At 37.0% G+C, this 27,613-nt stretch overlaps 1 protein-coding gene across 5 annotated transcripts in view; it reads right to left on the bottom strand.

Annotated features, from left to right (window-relative positions):
- MAPK10 (mitogen-activated protein kinase 10) overlaps positions 1-27,613 on the bottom strand; it is a 316,646-nt gene that overhangs the window by 117,759 nt on the left and 171,274 nt on the right. For all 5 annotated transcript variants that reach the window (XM_045473444.1, XM_045473446.1, XM_045473447.1 and 2 more), the window contains one exon: positions 21,526-21,695. In XM_045473444.1, coding sequence (XP_045329400.1) covers positions 21,526-21,695 — 170 coding nt within the window. The remainder of the gene's footprint in view (positions 1-21,525; positions 21,696-27,613) is intronic.

Below are 27,613 nucleotides of genomic sequence, written 5' to 3'. Positions count from 1 at the left end.
CCTTTCTGGTATCTTCAGTCTCCGTCACTCTCTATTTTTCTCTGGGTGTCTGTCACCTGCCTGCTTTATGTTCTTGTGTGTCTCCAACTCCTCTCGTCCTCTTCTTTTTGTGTATCAGTCATCTATTTCTTGCTCTTTCTCTCTGTTTCTGTATTTCGGTCCTCTCTTACTGTCTCTAGGAGTCTCGGGCCTTATCCCTTTCTCCTCTCCACACACACACCTCCAGCATCCACATTTCCTCTCTGATGGAGTACACAGGCATTCTTATCTTTTGAAAATATATTCCCTCTTTCCCCGTGAGACTGCAGGCACTTAACACCCAAGAGCTCTCCTTTGAAAGCCAACCTCACAGAAAGGAGTCCACGTAAGAACTGAAAAAGTAAAATTGAAAAACTCAGAGGTAGGGGCGCCTGGGCGGCTCAGACAGTTAAGCGTCGACTTCTGCTCAAGTCATGATCTCACAATTCGTGAGTTCAAGCCCCACATCGGGCTCTCTACTATCAGCACAGAGTCTGCTTCAGATCCTCTGTCCCCCACCTCTCTGCCTCTGCCACGCTCGCCATCTCTCTGTCTCTCAAAAAATAATAAAAACATTTAAAAAATAATAAAAGTTTAAAAAAAAAGAAAAACTCAGAGATAAACTTTAAATACAAGAGTATCAAAATGAAGTAGCAAGTGCCAAATAAAATAAGACGGAGACCAAAGATTCCTTGACATCTTTGGTATTTGGTTACTGGTAACAACGAGGGCCATTCCAGCAGTGGCGTGCACAGAGGTGGATTCCAGTGAGTTGAGAGTGAATAAGAGATGAACAATTTACAGCAGTAAATATTTATTAAGTGCCTACTCTGTGCCAGGAGCTATGCTAAGCTTTAGAAATACAATTGGGAGCAAGTCTGACAGTCTCTGCCTATAAGGAGTATATAGCTAGTAGAAAATGAGACAATGTAAAACTAGTGTGATGATGATTTGACAGAGGAAAATTCAGGGTGATGTGGAAGCATGTCAGATGGGCACTGACCCTGGATTCGGGGGAACGATGAACATTTAAATAGGGCAAAGACTACAAATCCTAGTTCTCCTCTTCTTCTTGGGCACACAGCCAGATGACATTTCCAGCCTCCTATACAGTTAGAGGTGGCCATATAACTAAGTTCTAGCTGGCAGAATGTGAGCAGAAGGGAAATACACCACTTCTGGGCCTTCCCAATAAAGGTCACTCTGTGCTTTTATACCTGTCTGTTATTTGGTGATCTTGGATGCCACAGGTGAATATGGCAGGGTCTTCATCAGCCTGGCTCCTCACATCCCTGAACAGAGCAGACACCTTCCCCTTATCCAGTTATTTATCTCCCAGGGGAAAGGTAAACAAAAAAGAAATAAACTTCTATTGTGTTTAAACCTCTGTTGGGCTTTTTGGTCAATTTATTATAGCAGCCCAGAATTATTCTAATGTATATGAATTGGAGGAGGTGAAGGAATTAGCCCAAGAAAAGCAATGCCATTTATAATTTACATGTTTATGTGTCTATCTCCTGACTGGATAGATGGCAGGATCTTTGACCCTGTCTATTCAATTTTATATCCCTATGACTTAGCACAGTGTCTAATATAAATCAGTCACTCAGTAAACATTCATTGAATGAAAATGAATTAGAAAGTTACCTCAGGGATAAGATTCCATTTTTAAAATCTGTGTTTTATCTTCATTTCAGATTTATATGAATCTAATGAATCTAAACAACTATCATAATTTACATTTTCTTCATTTTATTAAGCCTAGTCATTCTCCCCTTAATCCAGTAATGCTCCTCCTATGTACAGCGCTATTAAATATATCCCCAATATTGACTTTAGCTGTATTAATGGCATTCATATCTGATTTTTCAAGCCTAGTGCATTCTGTATGGATGCCATGAATATAAATTTACAGTGACTATGTTATCTCTCTCACATTTAGACACAAAAGTATTGAAGAGTATTTTTAGTGACTCTTCATCAAGTCCTTGGATTGCATTTTTTAATGATTCTTTTAGAACTTGCCACTTGTCCATGGTATTCAATATTATCAGATCAAATGCAAATTGGTATAGCATTTAATAAATAATTTTAAAAATCGATTGTGTTGTTATAGTTGCATTGGTATCTATTTCAATGCTAGTCTCTATTTTCAGTATTTTAAAATTTTTTTATATTAAATATAATTTATTGTCAGATTGGTTTCCATACAACACCCAGTGCTCATCCCAACAGGTGCCCTCCTCAATGCCCATCATCCCCTTTCCCGTCTCCCCCACCCCCCATCAACCCTCAGTTTGTTCTCAGTATTTAAGTCTCTTAATAAGAGTATCTTAAGAGTATCTTAAGTCTCTTAACCTCCCTCTGTGTAACTTTTCCCCCTCCCCCTCCCCCATGGTTCTGTTAAGTTTTCTCAGGATCCACATATGAGTGAAAACATATGGTAACTGTCTTTCTCTGCCTGACTTATTTCACTTAGCATAATACCCTCCAGTTCCATCCACGTTGCTACAAATGGCCAGATTTCATTCTTTTTCATTGCCAAGTAGTATTCCATTGTATATATAAACCACATCTTCTTTATCCATTCATCAGTTGATGGACATTTGCTATCCAGTTCTCCCAGAACCATTTGTTAAAGAGTCAGTACTTTTAATTGTTTTTATGTTTATTTATTTTTGAAAGACAGAGAGAGAGACAGAGACAGAGCACACACAGGGAAGCGGCAGAGAGAGAGGGAGATACAGAATCCAAAGCAGGCTCCAGGCTCTGAGCTGTCAGTGCAGAGCCCAATGCCAGCTTGAACTCACAAACCATGAGATCATGACCTGAGCCAAAGTCAGATGCTTAACCAATTGAAGCCACCCAGGAGCCCCTGAGTATTTTGATTATTTATGTATTACTTCTGAAATTAGGGAGACATACTATTTACTTAATACATGGTAGGTAGGTAGGTAGGTAGGTAGGTAGATAGAGACATAGATATACACATTATAGTATTGATGGATTTAATATGCAACAATTCAACATTTAAGGTGTTCTCATTATGTGCCCCACACTTTTGAAGTCTTGAGACTATAAGGATGAATTAGCCAGATCTTTTTCCCAAGGAGATTCATCATCTGACAACAGACACAGACTTGAAGAGCAATAAAAATATGAACAGTACCAAAAGAGATGTAAATATAGCATGTTATACCAATACAGGTAAGAGAGTAATTACTTTTGCTAAGCAATAGGAAAAGTGAGTTAAAGTTTGACAAATATAGCAAACTTACAGCTGAAAACTGAAATGACTAGCAGTTTCCCAGGTAAAATGATAGACAGGCCAAGACCATCTCAGGTGAGGGGAAATAGCTTCATATATATATAAACAGAAGCAAAAAAAGCGGCCAGCACATTTGGGAACAATGACTAATATGTCATTTTTAAATACACGAATTTTAATTTGTAAGCAACTTTACTCTGTAAACAATGTCCTAGATTCATTGCATTGTTCCCAATTTCTCCCACTTTGATACAGTTCTCTACTGGTTCTTGAAACTTGCCTTCCTCCCTCACATAGAATCTCCCTCCCAACAGGATTAGGAATTAGTTTCTGCCTCTCTAGCTCCTTTTGCTCTGGCTCTTAATTCCAATCTTGCCTTCAGGAGCTTTGGATTAGAGTCTTTTACTGTCTTTGTGTTCATTAAACTATAAAAAACAGTTCTCCATGTAACCAATCCCTTAGAAACTGCCCATGACCCAGGTCAGGTAACACTAATAAATATTAACATGTATTGACTATTGACGACAGCCAGGCATTGTATTAACTAATTTAGAGCGCTTTAACAACTCTGTGCATACATATTTCTATCAGCCCCACCTTCGGGTGAAATAACCGAGGTCACACATAGGTAAGACCTAGTCAGGATCCCAGCCAGGGCACTCTGGTTCCAGTCTGTATTCTTACCCACTATGTTATGCTGCTCATTATGTGCTGGCCAGTTCATCCAATTCCAAACAAAGGGCAGGTTTTGAAATTTCCCAGCTTGAAAATCAAGGGAAGACAGACATTCAAGAAGAATTTGATGAATATTTAACATTTCCAAACATTACAGAGAAGTAAAAAGTAGGAGCTGAGAAAGAAGCCAGTGGATTAATCATTTAAGGAGTCATGGTAGCCTTCTCCAGAACATCCTACTCCACCAGAGGACTCCTGGTGATAGAACTGGCACGGTCCGTGAAATGAGACTTTACGTATGTAGAGGCACTACATTCAGACTACTGTATTCAGAAGCTTGATGATGAGGGAGAGTCAAAGAGGTAGTTTGAGGGGCAGGCACATCCTAAATAACTTTTTTTTTTAACATGAGAATTTGGTGGGAGGTCTTCTAGAAACAAGGGAGAAGAAGGTCCTGGAGAACAGATAGCAGGTGATGCAAGAGAGAGAGCAAACCCCTAGGTCCAGGTGGCGGGGGAGGGAAGGGATGGAAGTGAAAATACAGGTGGGTGGCCAGCCTCCAGGCAGAGAAGACTGTAGATGACAGAGTTCGGAGGTGGAAGGGGAAACTGGGAGCTCACACGCCTGGGGACATCTGTTTTTTCCAGGAAGTGGGAGGTAAAGCCTTCTATAAAAAATGGGGCAGGAGAAGTAGACCTGGGAGCTGGCAATGCCAGTTTTAAAAAGGACTGTCACAGCCACCATGGGAAAAGAGATATGGAGCTGATGAGACACGTAAGTAAAAGGATTGAAGCAACAAGGTCCCAGCTGAGGATGAAGCTCAAAACTTATAATGGAGGAAATCAGCATGATTATGTGATTTCACAAGCTGAGCGCTGCCTTCCAGCAGTACAGAAAACAGCTGGTTGGGCTGATCTGAATGGGGGTTTAGAAAACAGGGAGCTGCAGAGGACAAAGAGGTAAGAACATGGAGAGCATCAGAGACTGTCTTTGAAAATCATTTCCACAGTTCCAGGCTAAAGAGGAAAAAGGTAATCCAGCAGGAGAATGACAGACTCAGAGAACAGAGGGCCTTGAAAGGCTCGCGTCCATAAGGAGATGCAAAAGGAGGTGAAAGAAGGAACATGGTTAATGTGCCAACAATTTGCCTTATAATTTTCCTCTGCTTCCTGATTCTTTAAATTATCTTGGGCACCTTAAACCTCCATGCCAGTGAATTATTTAACATTCTAAGTCTGCTAGTTTTTTGCTATACTAGTTATTCTGCAACTTACACTTTTGCTAGTTTAAACTGAGTTTCTCTCATTGATTGCCTGGCATTCTAAAATTCACTCATTCTTGGGGCGCCTGGGTGGCTCAGTCGGTTAAGCGTCCGACTCCGGCTCAGGTCATGATCTCACAGCCAGTGAGTTTGGTCCCGCATCGGGCTCTGTGCTGACAGCTCAGAGCCTGGGGCCTGCTTTTGATTCTGTGTCTCCCTCTCTCTCTGCTCCTCCTCCACTCATGCTCTCTCTCTCTCTGTCTCTTAAAGATGAATAAATGTTAAAAAAAAAAATTAAAATTCATTCATTCTGTATCAGCTGCTAGCCCTGCAGTGGGTATGTAACTAGGAAAAGGCAGCTCCTCTGGGTAAAGGGGACACCTCAGGGCACATTGCAGGATGGTGAGGGCACCCCCACACGCTCCTCCATCCATGTGCCCTTGTGCAGGGCAACATATTCCCCAACCATATTTTCCAATTCCAGGTGGAACCAAAGAAAACAACTTTTAAATATATTTGGCATTGCATCTCTCTGGTTTGGAAGTAAAATCTTGATTTTTATGAATGGACATATTAAAATCTTCTGTGGAAAATATTATCAGTGATAAAAAACAAATATAAGTATAGACGAGGAAGAGCATCACTAAGAGAACTTGAAAATACATGCCTTTAAATAAAAGAAACCCCATATCAAATGAAGTGGCTACATTCCCTCTCTGATTGTAATTTAGACTCCCCCCTCCTACAGAGAAGCTTAAAATGCAATGGTTCAACGCTGGATTCATAACTTTGGACATGTAAAGTGAAACTCACTTGACAAGGTCAAATATTTTAAATAAACTTAATAAATCCAGGAGTAGAGAGCGGAACAAGGAAATGATAGGGCTGTCACTCAAACTTTCAAACTGAAAGACGTCTTCCTTCGTCCTCAGCTCCCACATTCAAATCCGTCATCAGAAAGACAACTCAGACTCTATAAACAGAATGTGATGCTGTAATGGGCCAGAAGCATGACTTTGGAGAGAGAGAGGCCAAGAACCTTCCTTCTGAGCTTTATAAAAAGCTCTTCTAAGCCTTAGTATTTTTAGTTATAATATTTATAACACCTACCTGCTCTTCTTTTGTTTTTTGTTTTTGTTCTCAGCCATTTTACCTACAGATAGAGTAGTAAATGAGAGTGATTTCAGAGTAGGAAATGAGAATGATTTCTGGAATCTGAGGAAAAGCAATTGCCATCTGTTATTTAGCATAATTTAACTCAAGACTTTGCTCCCTTTCTATAAGGAATGTTGTCTCTTCCAAGATGCATTGGCTAGTGCAGGATTAGCCTTTAGGTATTTATATTTAAATTAGTTTATTTGTAAAAGTATAACCATGGATGCAATTCACTTATTTACTTTTAATTAAAAAAATGTTTAGTCCACCAAGGACTGGAGGATCCACTTTCAAGATGACTCACAAACATGGCTGGCAAGTTGGTGCTGGCTGTTGGCTAAGAGCTCAGCTGGGATTAAAGATTTGGGGACCTTGATTCTTCTCCACCCAGGCCTCTCCATGTGCCCAGGGTTTCCTCACAACCGGGAGGCTGGCATCCAAAGGCAAGCATCTCCACATACAGGGAGAAAGCCAGGCAGAGTTTGCATTGCCTTTATGACAAAGTCTCTGGGGTTAAATAGCATCACTTCTACTGTACCTCATCAATTAAGGCAGTCACAAAGGCCTGCCCTGGTTCAAGAGAGGGGCAAGAGTATGTGGGACCAGAATCATCGTTGTGGCTGTTTTTAGAAAATACAACCTCCCACATTGACTTTGTCACACATTAAATTCCTAAGCAGATTTGGATCTATTTCAGATTTTGTTCGTTTAATCTGTCTGTTGCTATATACCAGTACCATAGTGTTTTAACTGTTGGGACTTTATAATATGGTCTGATATCTGATAGAGCTCTTCTCCCCTCATTACTCCTCTCTTCCAGAGATCTCTTGGATATTTTTGCTTGTTTTTATTCTTTTTTCGTACTACTAGTTTTTAAATTAGCTTGTCTGATTAAGAAGCTGTTGGTCATTTATTGTGATAACATTGTACTTATAAAGTAATTTAAGGAACACGGACACTGCTTTAATGACGGAACTTCCCATCCAAAATCATGGTATACCTTTGTTCAAGTATTTGAAATGTATAATAAATACATTTGTTCAAGGAAAAAAAATGTTTAATGTTTATTTTGAGAGAGAGATAGAGTGTGAGCAGGGAAGGGGCAGAGAGAGAGGGAGACACAGAATCCGAAGCAGGCTCCAGGCTCTGAGCTGTCAGCACAGAGCCCAGTGTGGGGCTCATACTCACAATTCATGAGATCATGACCTGAGCCAAGGTCAGACACTTAACCCACTGAGCCACCCAGGCGCCCCTGGATGTACTTTAATCCTAACAAAATCAGGATTTATGTATCTGGAAAAACAGTACACGTACCATAAACCATTTTTATTTTTGCAGTGAAATCTATTGAAGCCTTGGAAGATAGGTCCTTAAAGAAATAAGAATCAGTCTCACTTAGTCATTTAATCTTTGGGATTAAAGTAGAGACTGAAAATACATACATACATACATACATGAATACATTCATAAATGATAGATAGATAGATAGATAGATAGATAGATAAGGTTTACTAATTAATTCTCCTGATAAGGGACCTTAGCATTTCTACCAATATCTGATTTATAGAGAAGACTCAACCATCTGTAAGTAATTACCTCTGGAAATTTAAGTGACTATTTTTCCCCTCTGCCAAGGAAAATGCTACTGGACTACAAGTTCCTGCTATCAGTTTTTACTAAAGGGACACAAATTAATTACAAATTTACTGAAGGATGACAGATTCAGAATAAATGTCCATAATACACTCTAAAATCAAATATAATTTTTAAGATTATATACTACCAGCCTGTCAGTTTCAATTATCACAGTGACAATTTACAAATATATTTACAAATATGAACACGTGCATACTTATTGATTAATACATAGAAATAGGAATTATATATATGTATATTATGTAAGCGTACTGCCATTAAACTTCTACATAGTTTCTCAAAGTACCACATTTTCTCTGTGAAGGAAAAAATATGATATTTAAAAATCTCAGTTGTCAATGAAGAAATACAGCAAATATGTATTTGGGGATTGTGTTATACAAAAGGGCCAAAGGGCAAAATGTAGGAAAAAGATACAGTTTCTGTCCTATTGCACTGGACCACTGCCACCTCACACCTCTTATCAATATAAAGGCAATATTTGAAGCTCAATGTTCCTTATATCAACAAGGTTGCAGTTAAAGGTCTAAATTGTAAAATTAATGGGAAATAACAGGGATATAAAATGTGCTGATATTCCATATGTGGATCAGGATAATCATCTCCACTGGTCAGGGGCTAACTGAAAATGTGTGATTAAAGCTGCATCATTTAGCACAACAGTTGTTTAGGAACTCTAAAAAATGTGCCTTAGGACAGTGAGTGATGTTTCCAGAAACCAAGTAAAATCATCATTTGAGACCCACAGATCCAGTGTCCTTTGTGTTATTCAGGAAGTCTGTTATTTTTCATCAATACCCTGGATGATTTCACTTAAAATGATGGATACTTAAAATCAATCCTCTGGATGATTTTACCCATTTTCCTTCACACCATCAGCCTCATGACCACAAAACTCTTCTATCTAGTCTGTGCTTAAAGATGGTTAGCTGGGTCTGTGTAGCCACGTTACAAATTTAAAAACTAATATTTAACACTTGTACAAATATTGTGAATAATCTTGGTTAACTGAATCTCAGAATGAAGGCTGTGACCAAAAAGTTCCGATAGTTCTTTGCTAGACTCAGTTATGGAAGAGTAGTAAAGTCGTTTTTTAAATCCTATGTTTGTAACTGTAATGTGAATCTAATATGCACAATCTGCTAATAACACAGTTGTTACAATCAGCCATCTTCCTGGGTTATGTAAGTTGACCTTTTGCAATTTTCCACAGGTAGAAAAGAGTAACACTAAGTCTACCTTCCATGTTAAAGTCATGAAAATATCAGACTTAAGGCAATTTCTTGTATCTCACTTGTTTTAAACAAGTGAGTCCTGTGAGATACTAATAAATCCCCATTTTATAGATGTGTAAACCAAGGTTATAGAGACTGAAAATTAAATACAGTCATTGATAAAGCACAATGGTAAATCCAATTATCTTAAGGCATAAGTACATTTGTAACTATAGTGACTGAACATGATAATATAAGGTATCTTAAAGCATCTGCAATTGAATCGATAATATTTAAATGTGCAAATATTTTACAGAATTCAAAGAATTTACTCACTTAAATTCCTTCCTAATAATAATTAGCAATAAACAGATATTCAATATCTTTCCATCATGTTGCTGAACATTGCCAAGTTTCCATCTCTTTTGTTCTGGTACATTTACAAATATTCCATAACCTTTCCCAGCCATTTAGCGGGGGGTGGGGGGGGGGAATGTGCTATTAGTTCAAGGGTGATTAAATCAGCATGTGCATGGAATAACTCCAATTCATCACTAAGATGAGAAAAGCTGTTAAAAGCATCAGTGACTCAATAGTGTCTTTTTCTTTAATAAAAATGAGCACATTAAAAAGAGGACTTACAGTAAACCATTTTTTAAGTACTTAAAGGCTATCATTATTTGAAGAAGTTTCCATGGACAGTGATTGCTCTACTAATATGGGTTGACTTGACATTTTATATATATAATTGGTAATAATATTAAAATATATATATAATTGGTAATATTTATAGCATAATTATTATATATTATTACATTATAATATTATATCATATTCAATTAAGATAAATGAATCCATTGGATTAATATGTGTGTATTATATATATATATTTTATATTATAATATAAATTATATATTGGTTATATATTCATTATGTGTATAAATATATGGATATATATCCAAGTTAACACAGATTAATACACTGGATTATTTCCAGGGCATCTTATAACTATAATTATTTTAACTTTAATTTAACTCTAATTGGAATTTCATAAAAATTTAGTTAACATAAAATGTGTCATCTTATTTCTAAATATTTAATTTTCTACACACAAGTTTTTTACAAAAAGCCACCCAAAGTCTATGCTTTTGTCAGTATCAAGCTTTCATCTTTGATATAAATATCTTATAAAAGATCACCTTGCAAAATTGGATTGGGATTGCTTACAAGTTGTTATATGCAGATGACAAAGAGAACAAGCCCAAGAAGGAAAAGAATATGGTTTTCCTTCCTGGCATTTAAACTGTACAATCAGCTCTTTCCAGTTAAAGAGCAGACCAGCCTTGGCAAGTCTTCTCTGCTTAAGTTTGGTTGCTGACTTTTGCCACCACTTTGTCAGTTTGAATCATCTTTGCAGAAAGAAATATAGAAAACAGAAATGTTTTTTGGCTGGGCAAGCAACAGCAGGATGGAAGCGAGAGAAGATAGTGAGCTGTCTGCTGTTGATTTGTTCCTATGTACTTTTTTTGTTCTGGAGCGGGTAGTAGAAACAAAAAAATCCATAGAAACTCTTCTGATTGGAAAAATATTCTGAAAGGATTTTCTCATCTAACTCCTGACCACTGTTGTTAAAAAAGCAGCTTATAGGTTACAATTCCCCACCTAGAAAGCTACAGAGGACTTATTTGTTCACATCGAGCAGCAGAATCATTGTTTCTTTCTTCTTTTTATTTTGAATTTATTGAGGTGGGGCACCTGGATGGCTCAGTCAGTTAAGCATCCGACTTTGGCTGAGGTCATGATCTCATGGTTGGGTTTGTGAGTTCGAGCCCCAGGCTCTGTGCTGACAGCTCAGAGCCTGGAGCCTGCTTCAGATTCTGTGTCTCCCTCTCTCTGCCCCTCCTCCACTCATGCTCCATCTTTCTCTCTCTCTCTCTCTCTCTCTCTCTCTCTCAAAAATAAACATTAAAATTTTTTTAATAAAATTCATTGAGGTATAGTTGACATACAATATTATGAGTTTTAAGGTATACAACATAGTGATTCTACATTTGTGTATGTTGAAAAATAGTCACACTATACGCCCAGTTAACCATCTGTCACGTTACAAAGCTAATACAATGTTATTGACTATATTCCCCATGCTGTACATTACATCCCCATGACTTACTTACTTTATAACTGGAAGTCTGTGCTTCTTAATCCCCCTCTCACATTTTGCCCATCCCTCAACCCTCCTTTTTTCTAGCAACCACCAATCTGTTCTCTGTATCAGTGAATCCAGGTTTTGTTTTGTTTGTTTTGTTTATTAGATTCCACATGAAGTGCAAAAATCATGAAGTATTGGTCTTTGAATTCAGTTTGCTAATATTTGGTTTGAGGATTTTTGCATCTATGTTCATCAAGAATGCTGGCCTGTAATTTTTTTTTTGTAGTGTCCTAGTGTGGTTTTGGTATCAGAATGATGCTGTCTTCATAAAATGAATTTGGAAGATTTCCCTCATCTTCAATTTTTTGGAAGAGTATGGCAAGGATAGGTATTAAATCTTTGTTAAGTAGAATTCACTAGTGAAGCTGTCTTGTGCTGGACTTTTGTTTGTTAGGAGGTTTTTGATTGCTGATTCAATCGCTTTTACTAGTAATCAGTCTCTTCAGATATCTTAGTATTAAAAGTTTATAAATTTCTAGGAATGTATCCATTACTTCTAGGTTGTTGGCATTTAATTTGTTCATAATAGTCTCTTTTGACCCTTTGTGGTATCAGTTGTAACTTCTCCTTCATTTCTGATTTTATTTACTTGATCCCTCTTTTTATCTTGATCAATCTGGCTAAAGGCTTGTCAATTTTGTTCATCTTTTCAAAGAACCAGTTCTTAGTTTCATTGATCTTTTCTATTATTATTTTAGTCTCTATTTCATTTATTTCCACTCTGATCTTTATTATTTCTGTCCTTCCACTAACTTTGGGCTTCATGTGTTTTCCTTATTCTAGTTCCTTTAGGTGCAAAGTTAAATTGTTTATTTGAGATTTCTCTTGTGTCTTTTTTTTAATGTTTATTTTTGAGAGAGAGAGAGAGAGAGGGAGGGAGAGAGAGAGAAAGAGAGAGTATGCACAAGTGGGTGAGAAGCAGAGAGAAAGGAAGAGAATCCCGAGCAGGTTCTTCACTGTCAGCACATAGCCCCAATGCCAGGCTCCATCTCACAAACCTTGAGCTCATGAGCCGAGCTGAAATCAAGAGCCAGACACTTAATCTACTGAGCCACCCAGGCTCTCCCTCTTGTGTCTTTAGGTAAATGCTATGAACTTTTCTCTCGGAACTGTTTTTGCTGCATCTTCTAGATTTTGGTATGTTTTCTTTTGTCTCTAGGTTTCTTTTTAATTTATCATGTTGTTCTATCTCTTTATATCTGTCATTTTTACAGTACTCTTCTTATAATTGATTTTTAGTTTCATATCATTGTGGTCAGAAAAGATGCTTGATATGATTCAATCTTCTTGAATTTATTGAGACTTGTTTTGTGACCTAATATGTGATCTATTCTGGGGAATGTTCCACATGCACTTGAGAAGAATATGTATCCTGTTGCTTTTGGATGGAATAATTTATAAATATGTTATCTAATATATCATTTAAGGCCTATGTTTCCTTATTGATTTTCTGTCCGGATGATCCATCCATTGATAGAAGTGGATTGTTAAAATACCCTACATATTGTATTGCTTTCAGTTTCTGCCTTTAGGTATGGTAGTATTTGCTTTATATATTTAGGTGCTCCAATGTCAGTTGCATATGTATTTACACCTGTTTTATCTTCTTATTGGAGTGACCCCTTTTATCATTAGGTAATGCTCTCCTTCTGCCTCTTTTATTATAGTCTGTTTTAAAGTCTATTTTGTCTAATGTAAGTATAGCTACCCAAACTTTCACTTTGTTTCCATTTGAATGAAACGTCATTTTCTATCCTTTCACTGTCAGTCTGTGTGTCCTTACATCTGGAGTCTCTTATAGGCAGTATATAAATGTGTCTTTTTTAAAAATCCATTCACCCCCTCTATGTCTTTTAATTGGAGAATTTAGTCCATTTACATTTGAAATCATTACCGATAGGTATGTGCTTATTGCCGTTTTGTTTGTTGTTTTCTGGCTGCTTTTGTAGTTCTCTCTTTTTTCCCTGGTGGCTGGATGACTTTCTTTAATGTTTTATTTAGATTCCTTTCTTATTTTCTTTTTTATATTTACTATAAGTTTTTGCTTTGTGGTTACTATGAGGCTCACATATAACAGCCTATTGATATAACAGTCTATTTTTAAGTCAATAGCAACTTAAATTTGTACACATTCCAAAACTCTACACTTTTACTCCCTTGACAATTTATATTTTTGATGTCACATTTTATATCTTTTTATTGGATGTGTCATCTTTTATTGTATGTAGTTTTAGTTAATTTTACTACTTTTGTCTTCTAACCTCTTTAAGTAGATTTATAAGTGATTAACTTACTACCTTTTCTAGATATTTACCTTTTCCAGTGAAATTTTCACTTTGATACGTTTTCTTGTTATTAATTTTTGCCTTGTTTTTCAGCTTAAAGAAGTCCCTTTAATATTTCTAAGGCTAGTTTGGCAGTAGCTAATTCCTTTAGCTTTTGCTTGTCTAAAAAACTCCTTATCTCTTCTTCAAATCTTAATAATAATCTTTCCAGGTAGCATATTTTTGGTTGAAAGTTTTTTTTGCTTTCAGCACTTTGAATATATTGTGCCACTCCCTTCTGACCAGAAAAGTTTCTGTTGAGAAATCTGCTAACAGCCTTATAGAATTTCGTTGTATGAAACAGTCTTTCTCTTGATGCTTTTAAGATTCTCTCTTTAAGTTTTGACAGTATAATTATAGTATGACTTGGAATTATAATTCTCTTGGCTTCCTGGTCCTGGATGTCTGTTTCCCTCCCCAGGTGAAGAAGTTTTCAGACAATATTTCTTTAAATAAGCTTTCTGCCCCTTTCTCTCTCTCTTCTTCTGGGACCCCTACAATGGGAATGTGATTCTGCCTGATGTTGCCCAAAGGTCCCTTAAATTATCTTCATTTATTGTTTTTCTTTTGGCCTCTCATTCTGGATGAGTCTATTGCTTTATCTTCTATGTTGCGGATCCATTCTTCTACTTTATCCAGTCTGCTGTTGACCCCCCTCCACCGCCCCCAGCATATTTTTCAGTTCAGGCATTGTATTCTTCAGCTCTGTGCCTTCTGTTTGGTACTTTCTTATATTTTCTACCTCTTTGTTAAAGTTCTTACTATGTTCATCCATTCTTCTCCCAAGTTCAGTGAGCATCTTTAATAACCATTACTTTAAATTCTTTATGAGGTATATTACTTATCTCTGTATCATTGAGGTCTTTTTCTGAAGTTTTGTTTTGTTTCATTTAGAACATATTTCTGTTTCCTTATTTTGTTTGACTCTCTGTGTTTCTATGTATCTGACAAAACAGCTACTTCTTTCAGTCTTTATCCTTCTTATTCAAACTTTCCCTAGCTTTTGGGTTTCTTGAACCTTTGTAATTGTCTAAACTGCCCGATATATTCTTGATATAGCCCCTAGTTGAGGGTGTGCTAAGACTTTTCAGTGATCCAAGGAGAAGAATCTCATTTAGCACCTGGTTTCAGGCTGATGGGAGCCAGACCCTCAGGCAGCAGCTTTTAAAGTCTGCAAATATACACAGTCCTGTGGGACTGCATTTATAATACCTGTTGGCCTTTAGACCAGGAGATCTGGAGGTGTCCCTGGGTGAGTTGCAATTGGGACTCCAGAAAAACTTATAAGCTCCTTTCTGGGAAGTCTCATCAAACTGAGCTATCTATAGTCAAGGGAGTACGCAAGGATGATGTATCCTTGCTTATGTTCCCTAGGAGCACCTCCTAGACCTCTAGATGTGTGGGAAACTGGAAGCCTGTCCATCAGGCTGAAGCTCCAAGCTAAGTAAATAGGTCTTTTTCATAGGAAGATTGGACTTGTGTTTCAGTCAGCTGTGTACCTCCCTGGGGGTGGTGGCCTGTCAAGAGGTGTCTTTCTGATTGTTACAGTTCCATGGAGTTCTGGAATGCCAGTCCTCTTGGCCACCAGGGTCAGGTGATCAAGGGATGTCCCCTGTGTAGATTACACATGGCCTCTGGCTTTAACAAGGCAGCTGAAGAGTGTACTAGGCAGGGTATGCCTGCTAGCTTCAGAAAGGCAGCAAGAAAATGTCTTGTTTATGCATGCCTGCAGGCTTCAATGATGCAGCAAGAGAGAACCCTGTCAGTGCAGGCACTAGCTGTAGGCTGAGAGCGGAAAGATGTCATAACTGCTTGTACTTGTCCACGCCAGCCAGGGAACAGGGAAGAGTTACAACTACCTGTGCTCTCCAGTTTCAGCAAGTGCTATAACTGCTTACCCCAAACTGTCCTAGCAATGCCATGATGCCATTTCCAAGCTCACCTGCTTGTGCTGGCAGGCTGTGTGAAGAGTATAATGATGGCATCTGTTAATGCTTCTGTCTCCAAGGAGGATCTCAACTGTCCTCCACTCCTCCAGCCAATGACCTCAAATCAGCAAATGATTCTCCTTCACATATAATCTAGGTATTTTTCAAACTGCTGTTTATTCACTTGGTCGTGGGAAGAGCAAAACCACACATGAGCCTTCCAGGAGGGGAACATCAGTTTCCTATGGCACTCTGAGATCCCCAGACATCAGCCCCATTGGTGCTCCAAACCAGACATTCTGAGGACTCATCATTCTGGTGCACATCTCAAGGGCTAGGGTGCCCAATGTGGGACACAAGCCCTTTGCTCCTTTGGGATATGTGCCTATCTGGTGAGATCACTCACCATTGTATGTTGCTGCACTGGGGGTGGGATTTTTACAAGATTGTTTCTCTGCCTCTCCTACCATTCTCAATGTGGTCCTTTTACCCTTTGTTGTGGAGAAGAGTTCATCTAGTTTTCAGATCTTTTCCATATGAAATGATCCATATGTAGGTGTAGACTTGGGAGTCTATGGGAGGAGGTCAGTTCAGGACATTGCTACACTGCCATATTGGACCCTGCTCAATCATTGTTTCTTTCTGTTACAATAGATTATCTTTTTTTCTCAGAGGTAGAAAGGAAATTTTCATTTATTCCCAAATATTTTGTATTAGATTTTATTTAATGATTCTCAATAATGACACTGTTGGTCCATCATCCATGGTGAATGATAGCATAGTAGTGATTAATTCTTTTTGAAGATATTTTGCTATTGCCTGTGTTCCCCTGATAGTAAATAAGCAGTAAGGCAATTCAAAGAGAGGAAAGAAAGTATAGGAACCCAATAATAATTTAAAGTAATTGAAACAGTAGAAATGAGATTCCATTTCAAACATAAGTACCAATATGCCAACATTTACCCTTGAAAAGTAAAATCCTTCTTACACAAACACACAAAATTTTATGGTGACACATGCATACAAAAATTGATTCCTCCATGTTTTATTCCTGGTTATAAATAAAATAAAGCAAAATAAATGAATCATCTATTTCAGATTGTCTGCCCCACATCCCAGGATCCCCAGATACGCCCAGTTTCCAATATCTCCCAGTCACTACACTCAGAATTGTATGGGACATTCAAAACACACTAATTTGCGTTTTCATGGACAGAGAAAAGGTCTGTGGATTTTAGAGACATGTCTGAAAATGGATGTGTGTTTGATGTAGGGGATAGGTGGATAAACTCACCAGTGACAAAAGGCAATAAGAAGGAAATTAAAAGGCTGTGGAGAGGACACATTAATACAACAATAGATACTCAAGAGAAATAAAAAATTATAGACATGAGTTATGATAAATAAAGATATCTCAAAGCTAGGTTGAGGAAGAGGGACAAGGAAGGGACAACTATATTCATGTCTAGAAAGGAATGTGCCGGAATTGTGGTGTCCTGTACAGATGGTAGAGTAGCGAATTGGAAGATGAGGAAGAAGAGGATGCCATCCTATTTCTATCCCTTCATCTTGGTCTTTGCTAGCTTTATTTCCCTCAGCTGTAACCCGAAAACTAATAATAATCCCAGGAAGCTCCAAGGCTAACATTTTGGAATTCAGGTGTCTTTTCTGACAAATTTGCTGATAAATTTATGGTAAAACTGGATTAAAAATTTTACTCAAGGACACATCATTTATTGAAATCTATTTCAGTTAGTATACCTAAGAACTAAGATGATTTCTGTCCTGTACAAGGAGAAATAGAGGCTCAAAATGCCCAAAGAAATTTTTCGTGGATTTTCAAATCTTTCTGGTACAGTCTGCTAACTTCTTGAGAAAAATGGTGTTTTGGGTCTATTTTTAAATCATTAAGGTCTATCAGCTTCCTTTCACTAGTGCCCTTACTTTCTGTGGCTGTTTTATTTAATGGAAAATAAAACAATCCCAATGAGTATTTCAGCATCTGAACTGAGAAATGTAGGAAAACTTTCTCATGTTCTATAATTTTCCTTTTAAGAAAGGTAGCCAGAAATTCCTCTGCTTTCTCCATCTCCTCTCTTCCTTCATAAGATTTTTTTTCTTTTTGTCTTATTTCCTATTTCATTTTTAAAGTTGTTCATAAATGCAGTGATATCCCAAATGGGATTCCCACTCCCCAGGTAGTATATAAGACATCTAATAGAATGCAGAAAATATAAACATATATTGTAATGTAGAGAGGAAATTAAAATTACTAATATTTAATAAACAAATTAATACTGGTCTCTCCCAAACACAATTTATCCCCTGTCCCCTAGCAGCTGGTTACATATTACCTAGGGTAAAAAAAATTTAAAAGGAAAATGGAAATTTCATGGTTTGAGGGGGATTGACAGAGGCACCCTAAATTCCTTCCTCTGAAAACATTATAGTTCGGTGTGCTTGCTCTAGGAGATTTATCTTTACTATACCAACGGTATTAGTGTTGCTGACACAACAAACCACCACAAACTTAATTGTTTAAACAACACAAATTTATTACCTGACAGTTCTGCAGATCAGAAGTCCTTACATGGGCCTCACCAGGCTAGTCAAGATGTTAGCAGACTGGTTCTTTTCTGGAGGTGCTAGAGGAGAATTTGTTTCCTTGCTCAATTGGGTTTGTTGTGAGACTCCAATTCCCTGTGGTTACATGACCTAATGCAGCCCTCTATTTTTCTTACTGATTGGCAGCTGATAGCAATTCCCAGCTTCTAGAAGCCAGACCATTTCTTGGCTCATGACCTTCTTCCTCTAGCTTTAAAGCCAGCAACAATAAGCAAGCCTCTCACATGTCTTAAATCTCTTATCTCTCTTTTCCCATTGCATCTCTCTGACCCACTCTTCTGCCTTTCTTTTCCACTTTTTAAGAACTCATGTGATTAAATTGATCTCTCTGAATATTTCAGGATAATCTCCCCATTTTAAGGCCTTAACCTTAATCACATCTGCAGAGTCCCTCTTGCCATGTTAGATAACATATTCATTGTTTCTGAGGATTAGAGTCTGGGCATCTTTGGGGGACCATTATTGTGCCTATCATGCCATGAAACTACTTTGTGCCACAAAGAGATTCAACTCATACCTGCAGCATAATTAATAAATAATAAAAACTGAACATAAGAATTCCTTTAGCTGTTTAAATGTTTGAAATGAAAGGTTTGGTCCATAGTTAAAAATATTTAACTGTTCCATTTTTCAAATTGCAGAAACAATTACTGATTGACATTAGGTAATTACTAAGCAAATTTCAATAAAGGCTTTGATATATTTGATAAATGGGGTTTAATGCTAGTAAATGATTTAGTGCGTACACCAACCATGCACAGCTGCCATTTACATTTACTAAGAATTGAGAATGAACTTAAAACCAGTTATCAAAATGAAGTAAATGTTTAAAACTTATGTCCACAGAAAACCTGTACATGGATGTTTAAAGCAGTTTTATTTATAATGGCCAAAACTTGAAAGCAACCAAGATGTCCTAAAGTAGGTGAAAGAATAACCTGTGGCATACCTAGACAAGGAATTATTCAGGGATAAAAAGAAATGAGCTATCAATCTGTGAAAAGACATGAAGGAATTTTAAGTGCATATTACTAAGTGAAAGAAGCCAATTTAAAAAGGCTATATTCTGTTTGATTCCGACTATATGACATTCTGGAAAAGGCAAATCTATGGAAAGAGTAAAAAGATCAATGGTTGCCAGGAGTTGGGAGTAAGAGACAGATGAACAGGTGGAGTATATAGGATTTTTAGAGTGGTGGAAATACTCTATATGATACCATAAAAATGGATACATAACATTTTACATTTGTTTAAATCCATAGAATGTACAACACCAAGAATAAATCCTAATGTAAGCTATGGGCTTTGGTGATTATGATGTATCAATGTAGGGTCATCATCTGTAATAAATATACCACTTTTGCTGGGGATGTTGATAATGGAGGAGGCTGTGCATGTGTGGGGGAAGGAGGAACATGGAAAATCTCTGTACCTTCTTTTCAATTTTTCTCTAAGACGTTTTGCTCTAAAAAAAGTATTAAAAATAAAAAATGAAGTGAATCAGATTTTGAAATTGTTTTATGAAATATAAAATGAAGGTGTAATGAACACTACCACATTGTTGTCATCATAATTACATTATATCAAATGAGTGAAGAAAAGTTTAAAGTAAAATCTGTTTTTAAATAAAATTGATTTCATCTTTATCTCATCTTTTAAAAGTATGCTTCTAAATGGACATTACTAATGTAGCAGTAATTTATATAACAAATGAGTATATTGATCTAAGTAAATATCCTCAATAAATAAATAAATAAATAAATAAGTACATACATACATACATATTTATAGTACATGTCCTAAATTTTTACTTATGGGTTATCAAATTGAAAATTATTATACTAATAAGTTCATACTAAATACATTTGGTGGTTACAAGTCAAAACTACATAGAATAAATGCTTATCAATCTGATATCATCACTCTTGCAAAAATTTTACAGAACAGTTAATAAGATTTTGATTTGTCACCATTTCAATTTGCCACTGAAAAATGTCATTAAAGAATGGTTATTAAGGATGCCCAGAATTTTTCCACTTTGGAAACATTCAACAAACATTTTAAAAATACCACTTTTTCTAATAGGTAACTGAATTTTAAACACAGAACTTTAAAAGTCACAGGAACATTTGACATATAATTTATACTTATTTAGAATGCAGGGAATTTTATTTGCTGGTTATCTTAACACATATTTCTTGCTGCTAAAACATCCAAAGAAAATTTTCCAATGCATTAGCAACAGCTAGAAAACCTCCAGTTTTCTTGGTTTCTCCATGGTTGTTGTATAATGGACATTTTTTTGTGAATAGAAAAACTAGTCACAAGTAAAATCGTAAATTTTTTTAGCACACGGGCAATGAGTTACAATAATGCTCATAATTTGACTTTTATTTGATAGAAAGTATTCTTCCATTCTCAAATCATGCTATATTTATTTATGTTTATTTGTGTGCATGTTTATGATTAGTTGACATACACAGCATTGTTCCCTTTAAAAATACAGGTGAAATAAGTCAGAAAGAGAAAGATAAATAGCATGATTCCACTTATATATGGAATCCAAAAAACAAAACAAAGAGACAAACAAACCAAAAAACATACTCTTTTTAAAATTTATTTATTTAAATTCAAGTTAGTTACTGTGTAGTATTGGTTTTAAGAGTAGAACCCAGTGATTCATCACTTACATAAAATACCCGGTGCTCGTCCTAAGAAGAGCCCTCCTTAATGCCCATCACCCATTTAGAGCATTCTCCCACCCACCTCCCCTCCAGCAACTCTCAGTTTGTTCTCTGTATTTAAGAGTCTCTTATGGTTTGCCTTCCTCTGTGCCAAAAAACAGAAACTTAAATACAGAGAACAAACTAGTGATTGCCAGAAGGGTGATGGATGAGGGGATAAGTGAAATAGATAAAGGGGATTAAGAAGTACAAACCTCCAGTTATAAAATAAAGAAGTCACAGAGATGAAAAGTATAGCATAGGGAATACAGTCAATAAGATTGTAGTAATGTTGCTTGGTGATGGATGGTGACTACTTTTCATGGTGAGCACTGAGTAATGTATAGAATTGTTGAATATGTTGCACACATGAAACTAATATAACACTGTATGTCAATTATACTTCAATCAATCAATCAATCAATAAACAAACAAATAAATAAATAAATGTTAAATCCATTCCACTTACCAAACTATTCCCTGAGCCCCAGAGCCAATAGGCTTTAAATTCTGGTAGCGCTTGAGAACTGTGAAGGTTGAGTCTCCCACTTCCACACTGTAGAATTGGTTGTCAACTTTGCTTTTGCTCATGTTGTAATGTTTGGCAATATATGACACATCCACTTGTTTATCGAAACCCTATGAAAAGAACAATAAAAATGTGAGACAAGCGAGCAACCAGAATGATCATGAGCTGTAGAAAAGCCTGTTCTTTTAATGATTACTAATTCATAGTCATCTATCATCATTATATAAACCTGAATTTCATATGCAAAATATGTATTAGTCTATGTAAAATAACCTGGAGTAAAAGAACTTAGAAAAAATACATTAAAAATATTTGTTTTTGGTATTAAAATTAATAATAATAAAATAATCTTAGATTAGGTCTACATAATCTTTTTTGAAATGTTTCATTAAAACCATTTAATTATTGGGCCGCCTGGGTAGCTCAGTCAGTTAAGCGTGGAACTTCCGCTCAGGTCATGATCTCACTGTTCCTGAGTTCAAGTCCTGCATTGGGCACTGTGCTGACAGTTCAGAGCCTGGAACCTCCCTTAGATTCTGTGTCTCCCTCTCTCTCTGCCTCTCCCCCACTCACACTCTTTCTCTCTCTCCATCAAAAATAAAATAAGCATTAAAAAAATTAAAAAAAAAAAACATTTAATTATCTATGAAGCAAACATCTACCAAACATATATTGGGCCCATATACTATGCTAGAAACTTCAGAGGTGATTCCTGATCATCCATTATTAGAGACGAGAAAGGATAGAAGATTGTATCTATATCCCTTTTCAAAAAGAAGTGAGAGGGGCGCCTGGGTGGCGCAGTCGGTTAAGCGTCCGACTTCAGCCAGGTCACGATCTCGCGGTCCGGGAGTTCGAGCCCCGCGTCGGGTTCTGGGCTGATGGCTCAGAGCCTGGAGCCTGTTTCCGATTCTGTGTCTCCCTCTCTCTCTGCCCCTCCCCCGTTCATGCTCTGTCTCTCTCTGTCCCAAAAATAAAAAATAAAACGTTGAAAAAAAAATTTAAAAAAAAAAAAAAAAAAAAAGAAGTGAGATACAGAATAATGTGTAGTTTTAATTTTTTAATTAGGTAAACTTGAATTAAATGGCATTGACTTCATTTGTTCTCAATAATGCCCAAAATGTTATTATCCTTCATTAAACACTGAATAATTTTAGTCCAAATTAACAGTATTCTAAAATGACACATGACATCTTTTTATTCTTTACAAGCTTAGATTTAAATATGTTGATTGTTGTATGTTTTGTTTATCTTTAAGACAAGTCCTACTATTTATTACATTTAGCAATGGAAGAATCTGTCCTTGTAATTTGAATTATAATTTGTGAATATAATATAAATATTCATTATCCATGATTATTGTTTACCCATAAATATTTTTTTACCATAAATAAATTTATACTGCATTTTGTGACATTAAATAATTTCAACTCTGTAGCTGGAAAGAGCCTTACAAAATATTGTCTAGACTATTTCTTGTGACACACACTGGTGGATGCCTACCCGATAGTCATCCCCTCTCCTTCTTGCTTGATTTTGTTCAGGTTTTGAGCACTCTCATATTCTGTAGCCTCCTCCCCATACCCAGAATTGAAAACTGAATAATTCTATTTAGAGGTGACATTGACCCTTAGTGGTATTTGGGTGATTTGTGGGCATGTTTTCGTATACCATATGATAGAAAATGTGCCTTGTACTTGGTTGGCTTATTGAATAATGCTAGTTGTCCTGCAATGAGTGGGACATTCAGGAATAATTTCTTATACAATGAATAGTTTCTTACATACCTTAGACTTTTGAGTTATGCCAAAGGTTTAATTATTAAACAAACAAAACCAAAACCCTGCCTTTAATGTTCTGAGCCTAGAATCTAAACTAAAGGATCTTTGTATGGTTTTAACACACGTTGACTTCTGAAAACCTGATTCTCACATAATTTGAAGGAAGATTTAGACCTCCTTTGTCTCTGAACTTCTGGTTGGTCATAATACCACTGTCCTTAGAGATTTTAAAATAAAAATTTCATTTCTAAATCTAAAAAAATTGAAATATAAGTACAAACTAATTTGCCCCTGCATGCTCTTGGAAAGGGAGCCAGACACTACAAGTAATGTAAATGAGGACACGACAGTGCGGACTGCATGGACATGAGTGGCAAAACCTACGAATCTAGAGCAATCTTATGCTAGCATCTTACAAGTCCAGACTCAAAGCAGAATGCAAGTCACAGGCACCCGCCTATGACTAGAAGACATATGGTGGCAGCAATCCAGTAGAAATGCACACAGACCTCAAAGAACAGAGTGGACTATAGATGAGGAATCCAGGTTGTTTAAACTGAAAATTGAAAATTCAGGTAATTTATGAATACAATAAGGAGAGGTCTGAAATTCAGGAGACAGTCCAGGAAGCATGGAACAGGAAATTAAACAAGACTATTAAAAATCAGGGCATTGTATATTTATTCAAGGAGACAAAAATGGGATTTAGAATTTAAACAATGAGTGTGAACAGCAGCAAAAACCAGAACATTAATATTTAAGCAATCCTTGATGTTAACCACAGTATCAGGAACTTCTCTCCATACTACAGTCCATTTCTACTCTAGGCTTTTTGGGTATCTCAGCAGACTAACCACTATTAAGGTCTTCCCCCTCCCCCCCCACCTGGCGTTGAAAGGTAAAAAAGTAACTGCTGCTAGACTAACAAATGAATTCATTTGTCAAGGTTAATTTGGGATGAAGGAAGTGCCTTAACTTCATTTGTGTGTTCTGGCCCTTTTTTACATCCTTTAATGTCCTCATTTCTGACCACCCACAAAATTCTTAGCACAAACTACCTTCATCAAACCTACATTATCCATTTCTATATCCCCCACTTACTCTCTTCACTTCTGAAATGTCACTTGTTCCAACTACACTGCATATATATACTAATCTTAAGGAATATTTTATGTTCCAGACACTTGACTTAATGCTGTATCTTGGTACCACCCCACTCCTTCCGACTTGCCTATGGCTTTTCTAGCTCAGTTTTCAGACTAACCCTAAGAGATATTCTACTCAACATTTACAATCATTTAATCTAACAAATACTGATGATATACATATTATGTGCCAAATGCTGGGGTTGGCCCTGGAAAAACAACAAAAAGAAAAGGTCTCTGTCTAGAAGGAGGCAGTCAAGTAAGCAAGTAGTTAAAATATGGATGATATATTCTATGGTAGAATAAAGAAAAGGTGCTGGAAGCAAACAAGGAGTAGCAACTAATTGCTTGCATTCATTCATTTTCATTAATTCATTCATTTACTATGTATAATAAAAACAACTGCTAGATGCCAACCCACAGGTATAAATTGGTAATTCTTGAGAGGAAACATGATTAGTGTTTTCCCTGGACCTCCCTTCTAACTGGTTTTCAAATGTGAATGAGCACCTGAGGAGCTTGACCAAAGGCAAATCACTGTCATACCTCATTGGAGATTTGGATGTAGACCACCACATAAAACCTGATAATCTGAGGATTAGATTGCCAGGCAATCCAGGTGGTTCTGACTTGAGAAACTTGAGATTTGAGAATCTGACTTTGAGAAAGACAGCATTACAGCAGTCATTCTCAAGATATGCTTCCTGGAGCATCAGTGTCAGCATCACCTGGAAACCTGTTAGAAATGCAAATGCTCACTCCCGCCTCACACCTATTGAATCAGAAACTCTGTGGTCAAGGCCCAACAATCTGTCTCATTAAGCCCTCGAAGTATTCTGACACATGTTGAGAACCATACACTATAGTGGAAGGATCACCTGAAGACTTTGAATCCGAACTTATACTTCTGCCTGACATATTTGAAAAGTAAAATGAGATTTCTGCATCTGCGTCAGGGAACACATTTTGTGTATTTATGTATTGCCAAATTACATTGTTCCTGGCACACAAATGGGAAACCAGAGTCCTAATTATGACAAGGATTACCCCTCATCTCATGTTGAAATATTTGAAAGAACCTCACTGACCCAGACTCAAAGTCTCGGTATTAAGAAAGGTCAACAGTTGGCCAAGTGCTATAATGGACTATATCATTTCATCTCAGCAATTATTCACAGTCCTGAGAAGCACCCTGTCATTTTTCCCAGTGCATGTCTGTAACAGAACTTTTTATAGGATGGGGAAGCTACGTATAGTCTTGGCAATTTGATAAAAATGGTTAATGGGGCGCCTGGGTGGCTCAGTCGGTTAAGCGGCCGACTTCGGCTCAGGTCATGATCTCACGGTCCGCGAGTTCGAGCCCCGCGTCGGGCTCTGTGCTGACCGCTCAGAGCCTGGAGCCCGTTTCAGATTCTGTGTCTCCTTCTCTCTCTGCCCCTCCCCTGTTCATGCTCTGTCTCTCTCTGTCTCAAAAATAAATAAATATTAAAAAAAAATAAAAAATAAAATAAAAATGGTTAAAACAATCACAGAGTGTATACCAGCAGCAAGATTTCAGTAAGAAGAGTATGAATTCCCAGTCAAAAAGTGACAAATAAAAGCTATCTAGTGCCTTGACACATTTTCTAAAAGAAAAATTACTTCATGATCTTTTTTCTCCATTTTAAGCATATAATTTCTCACAATGATATTGAAAATCATCATTTGTAATTAATTAATTAATTAATTTTTAATATGAAATTTATTGTCAAATTGGTTTCCATACAACACCCAGTGCTCATCCCAAAAGGTGCCCTCCTCAATGCCCATCACCCACTTTCCCCTCCCTCCCACTCCCCCATCAATCCTCAGTTTGTTCTCAGTTTTTAAGAGTCTCTTATGGTTTGCCTCCCTCCCTCTCTAAATTTTTTTTCCCTTACCCTCCCCATGGTCTTCTGTTAAGTTTCTCAGAATCCACATAAGAGTGAAAACATATGGTATCTGTCTTTCTCTGTATGACTTATTTCACTTAGCATAACACTCTCCAGTTCCATCCACATTGCTACGAAAGGCCATATTTCATTCTTTTTCATTGCCAAGTGGTATTCCATTGTGTGTATAAACCACAATTTCTTTATCCATTCATCAGTTGATGGACATTTCGGCTCTTTCCACAATTTGGCTATTGTTGAAAGTGCTGCTATAAACATTGGGGTACAAGTGCCCTATGCATCAGCACTCCCGTATCCCTTGGGTAAATTCCTAGCAGTGCTATTGCTGGGTCATAGGGTAGATCTATTTTAATTTTTTGAGGAACCTCCACACTGTTTCCAGAGAGGCTGCACCAGTTTGCATTCCCACCAACAGAGCAAGAGGATTCCTGTTTCTCAACATCCTCTCCAGCATCTATAGTCTCCTGATTTTTTTATTTTAGCCACTCTGGTGTGAGGTGATATCTCAGTGTGGTTTTGATTTGTATTTCCCTGATGAGGAGTGACGTTGAGCATCATTTCATGTGCCTGTTGGCCATCTGGATGTCTTCTTTAGAGAAGTGTCTATTCATGTTTTCTGCCCATTTCTTCACTGGATTATTTGTTTTTCGGGTGTGGAGTTTGGTGAGTTCTTTATAGATTTTGGATACTAGCCTTTTGTCTGATATGTCATTTGCAAATATCTTTTCCCATTCCATCAGTTGCCTTTTAGTTTTGTTAATTGTTTCCTTTGCAGTGCAAAAGCTTTTTATCCTCATGAGGTCCCAATAGTTCATTTCTGCTTTTAATTCCCTTGCCTTTGGAGATGTGTCAAGTAAGAAATTACTGCAGCTGAGGTCAAAGAGGTTTTTTCCTGCTTTCTCCTCTACGGTTTTGATGGTTTCCTGTCTCACATTCAGGTCCTTTATCCATTTTGAGTTTATTTTTGTTAATGGTGTAAGATAGTGGTCTAGTTTCATTCTTCTGCATGTTGCTGTCCAGTTCTCCCAGCACCATTTACTAAAGAGAATGTCTTTAATCTATTGGATGTTCTTTCCTGCTTTGTCCAAGATTAGTTGGCCATACTTTTGTGGGTCCAATTCTGGGTACTCTATTCTATTCCATTGGTCTATGTGTCTGTTTTTGTGCCAAT

Source organism: Leopardus geoffroyi, chromosome B1, assembly GCF_018350155.1.
Source record: "Leopardus geoffroyi isolate Oge1 chromosome B1, O.geoffroyi_Oge1_pat1.0, whole genome shotgun sequence".
In the NCBI taxonomy this organism is placed as follows: Eukaryota; Metazoa; Chordata; class Mammalia; order Carnivora; family Felidae; genus Leopardus; species Leopardus geoffroyi.
This window is presented reverse-complemented; position numbering and strand designations above follow the sequence as displayed.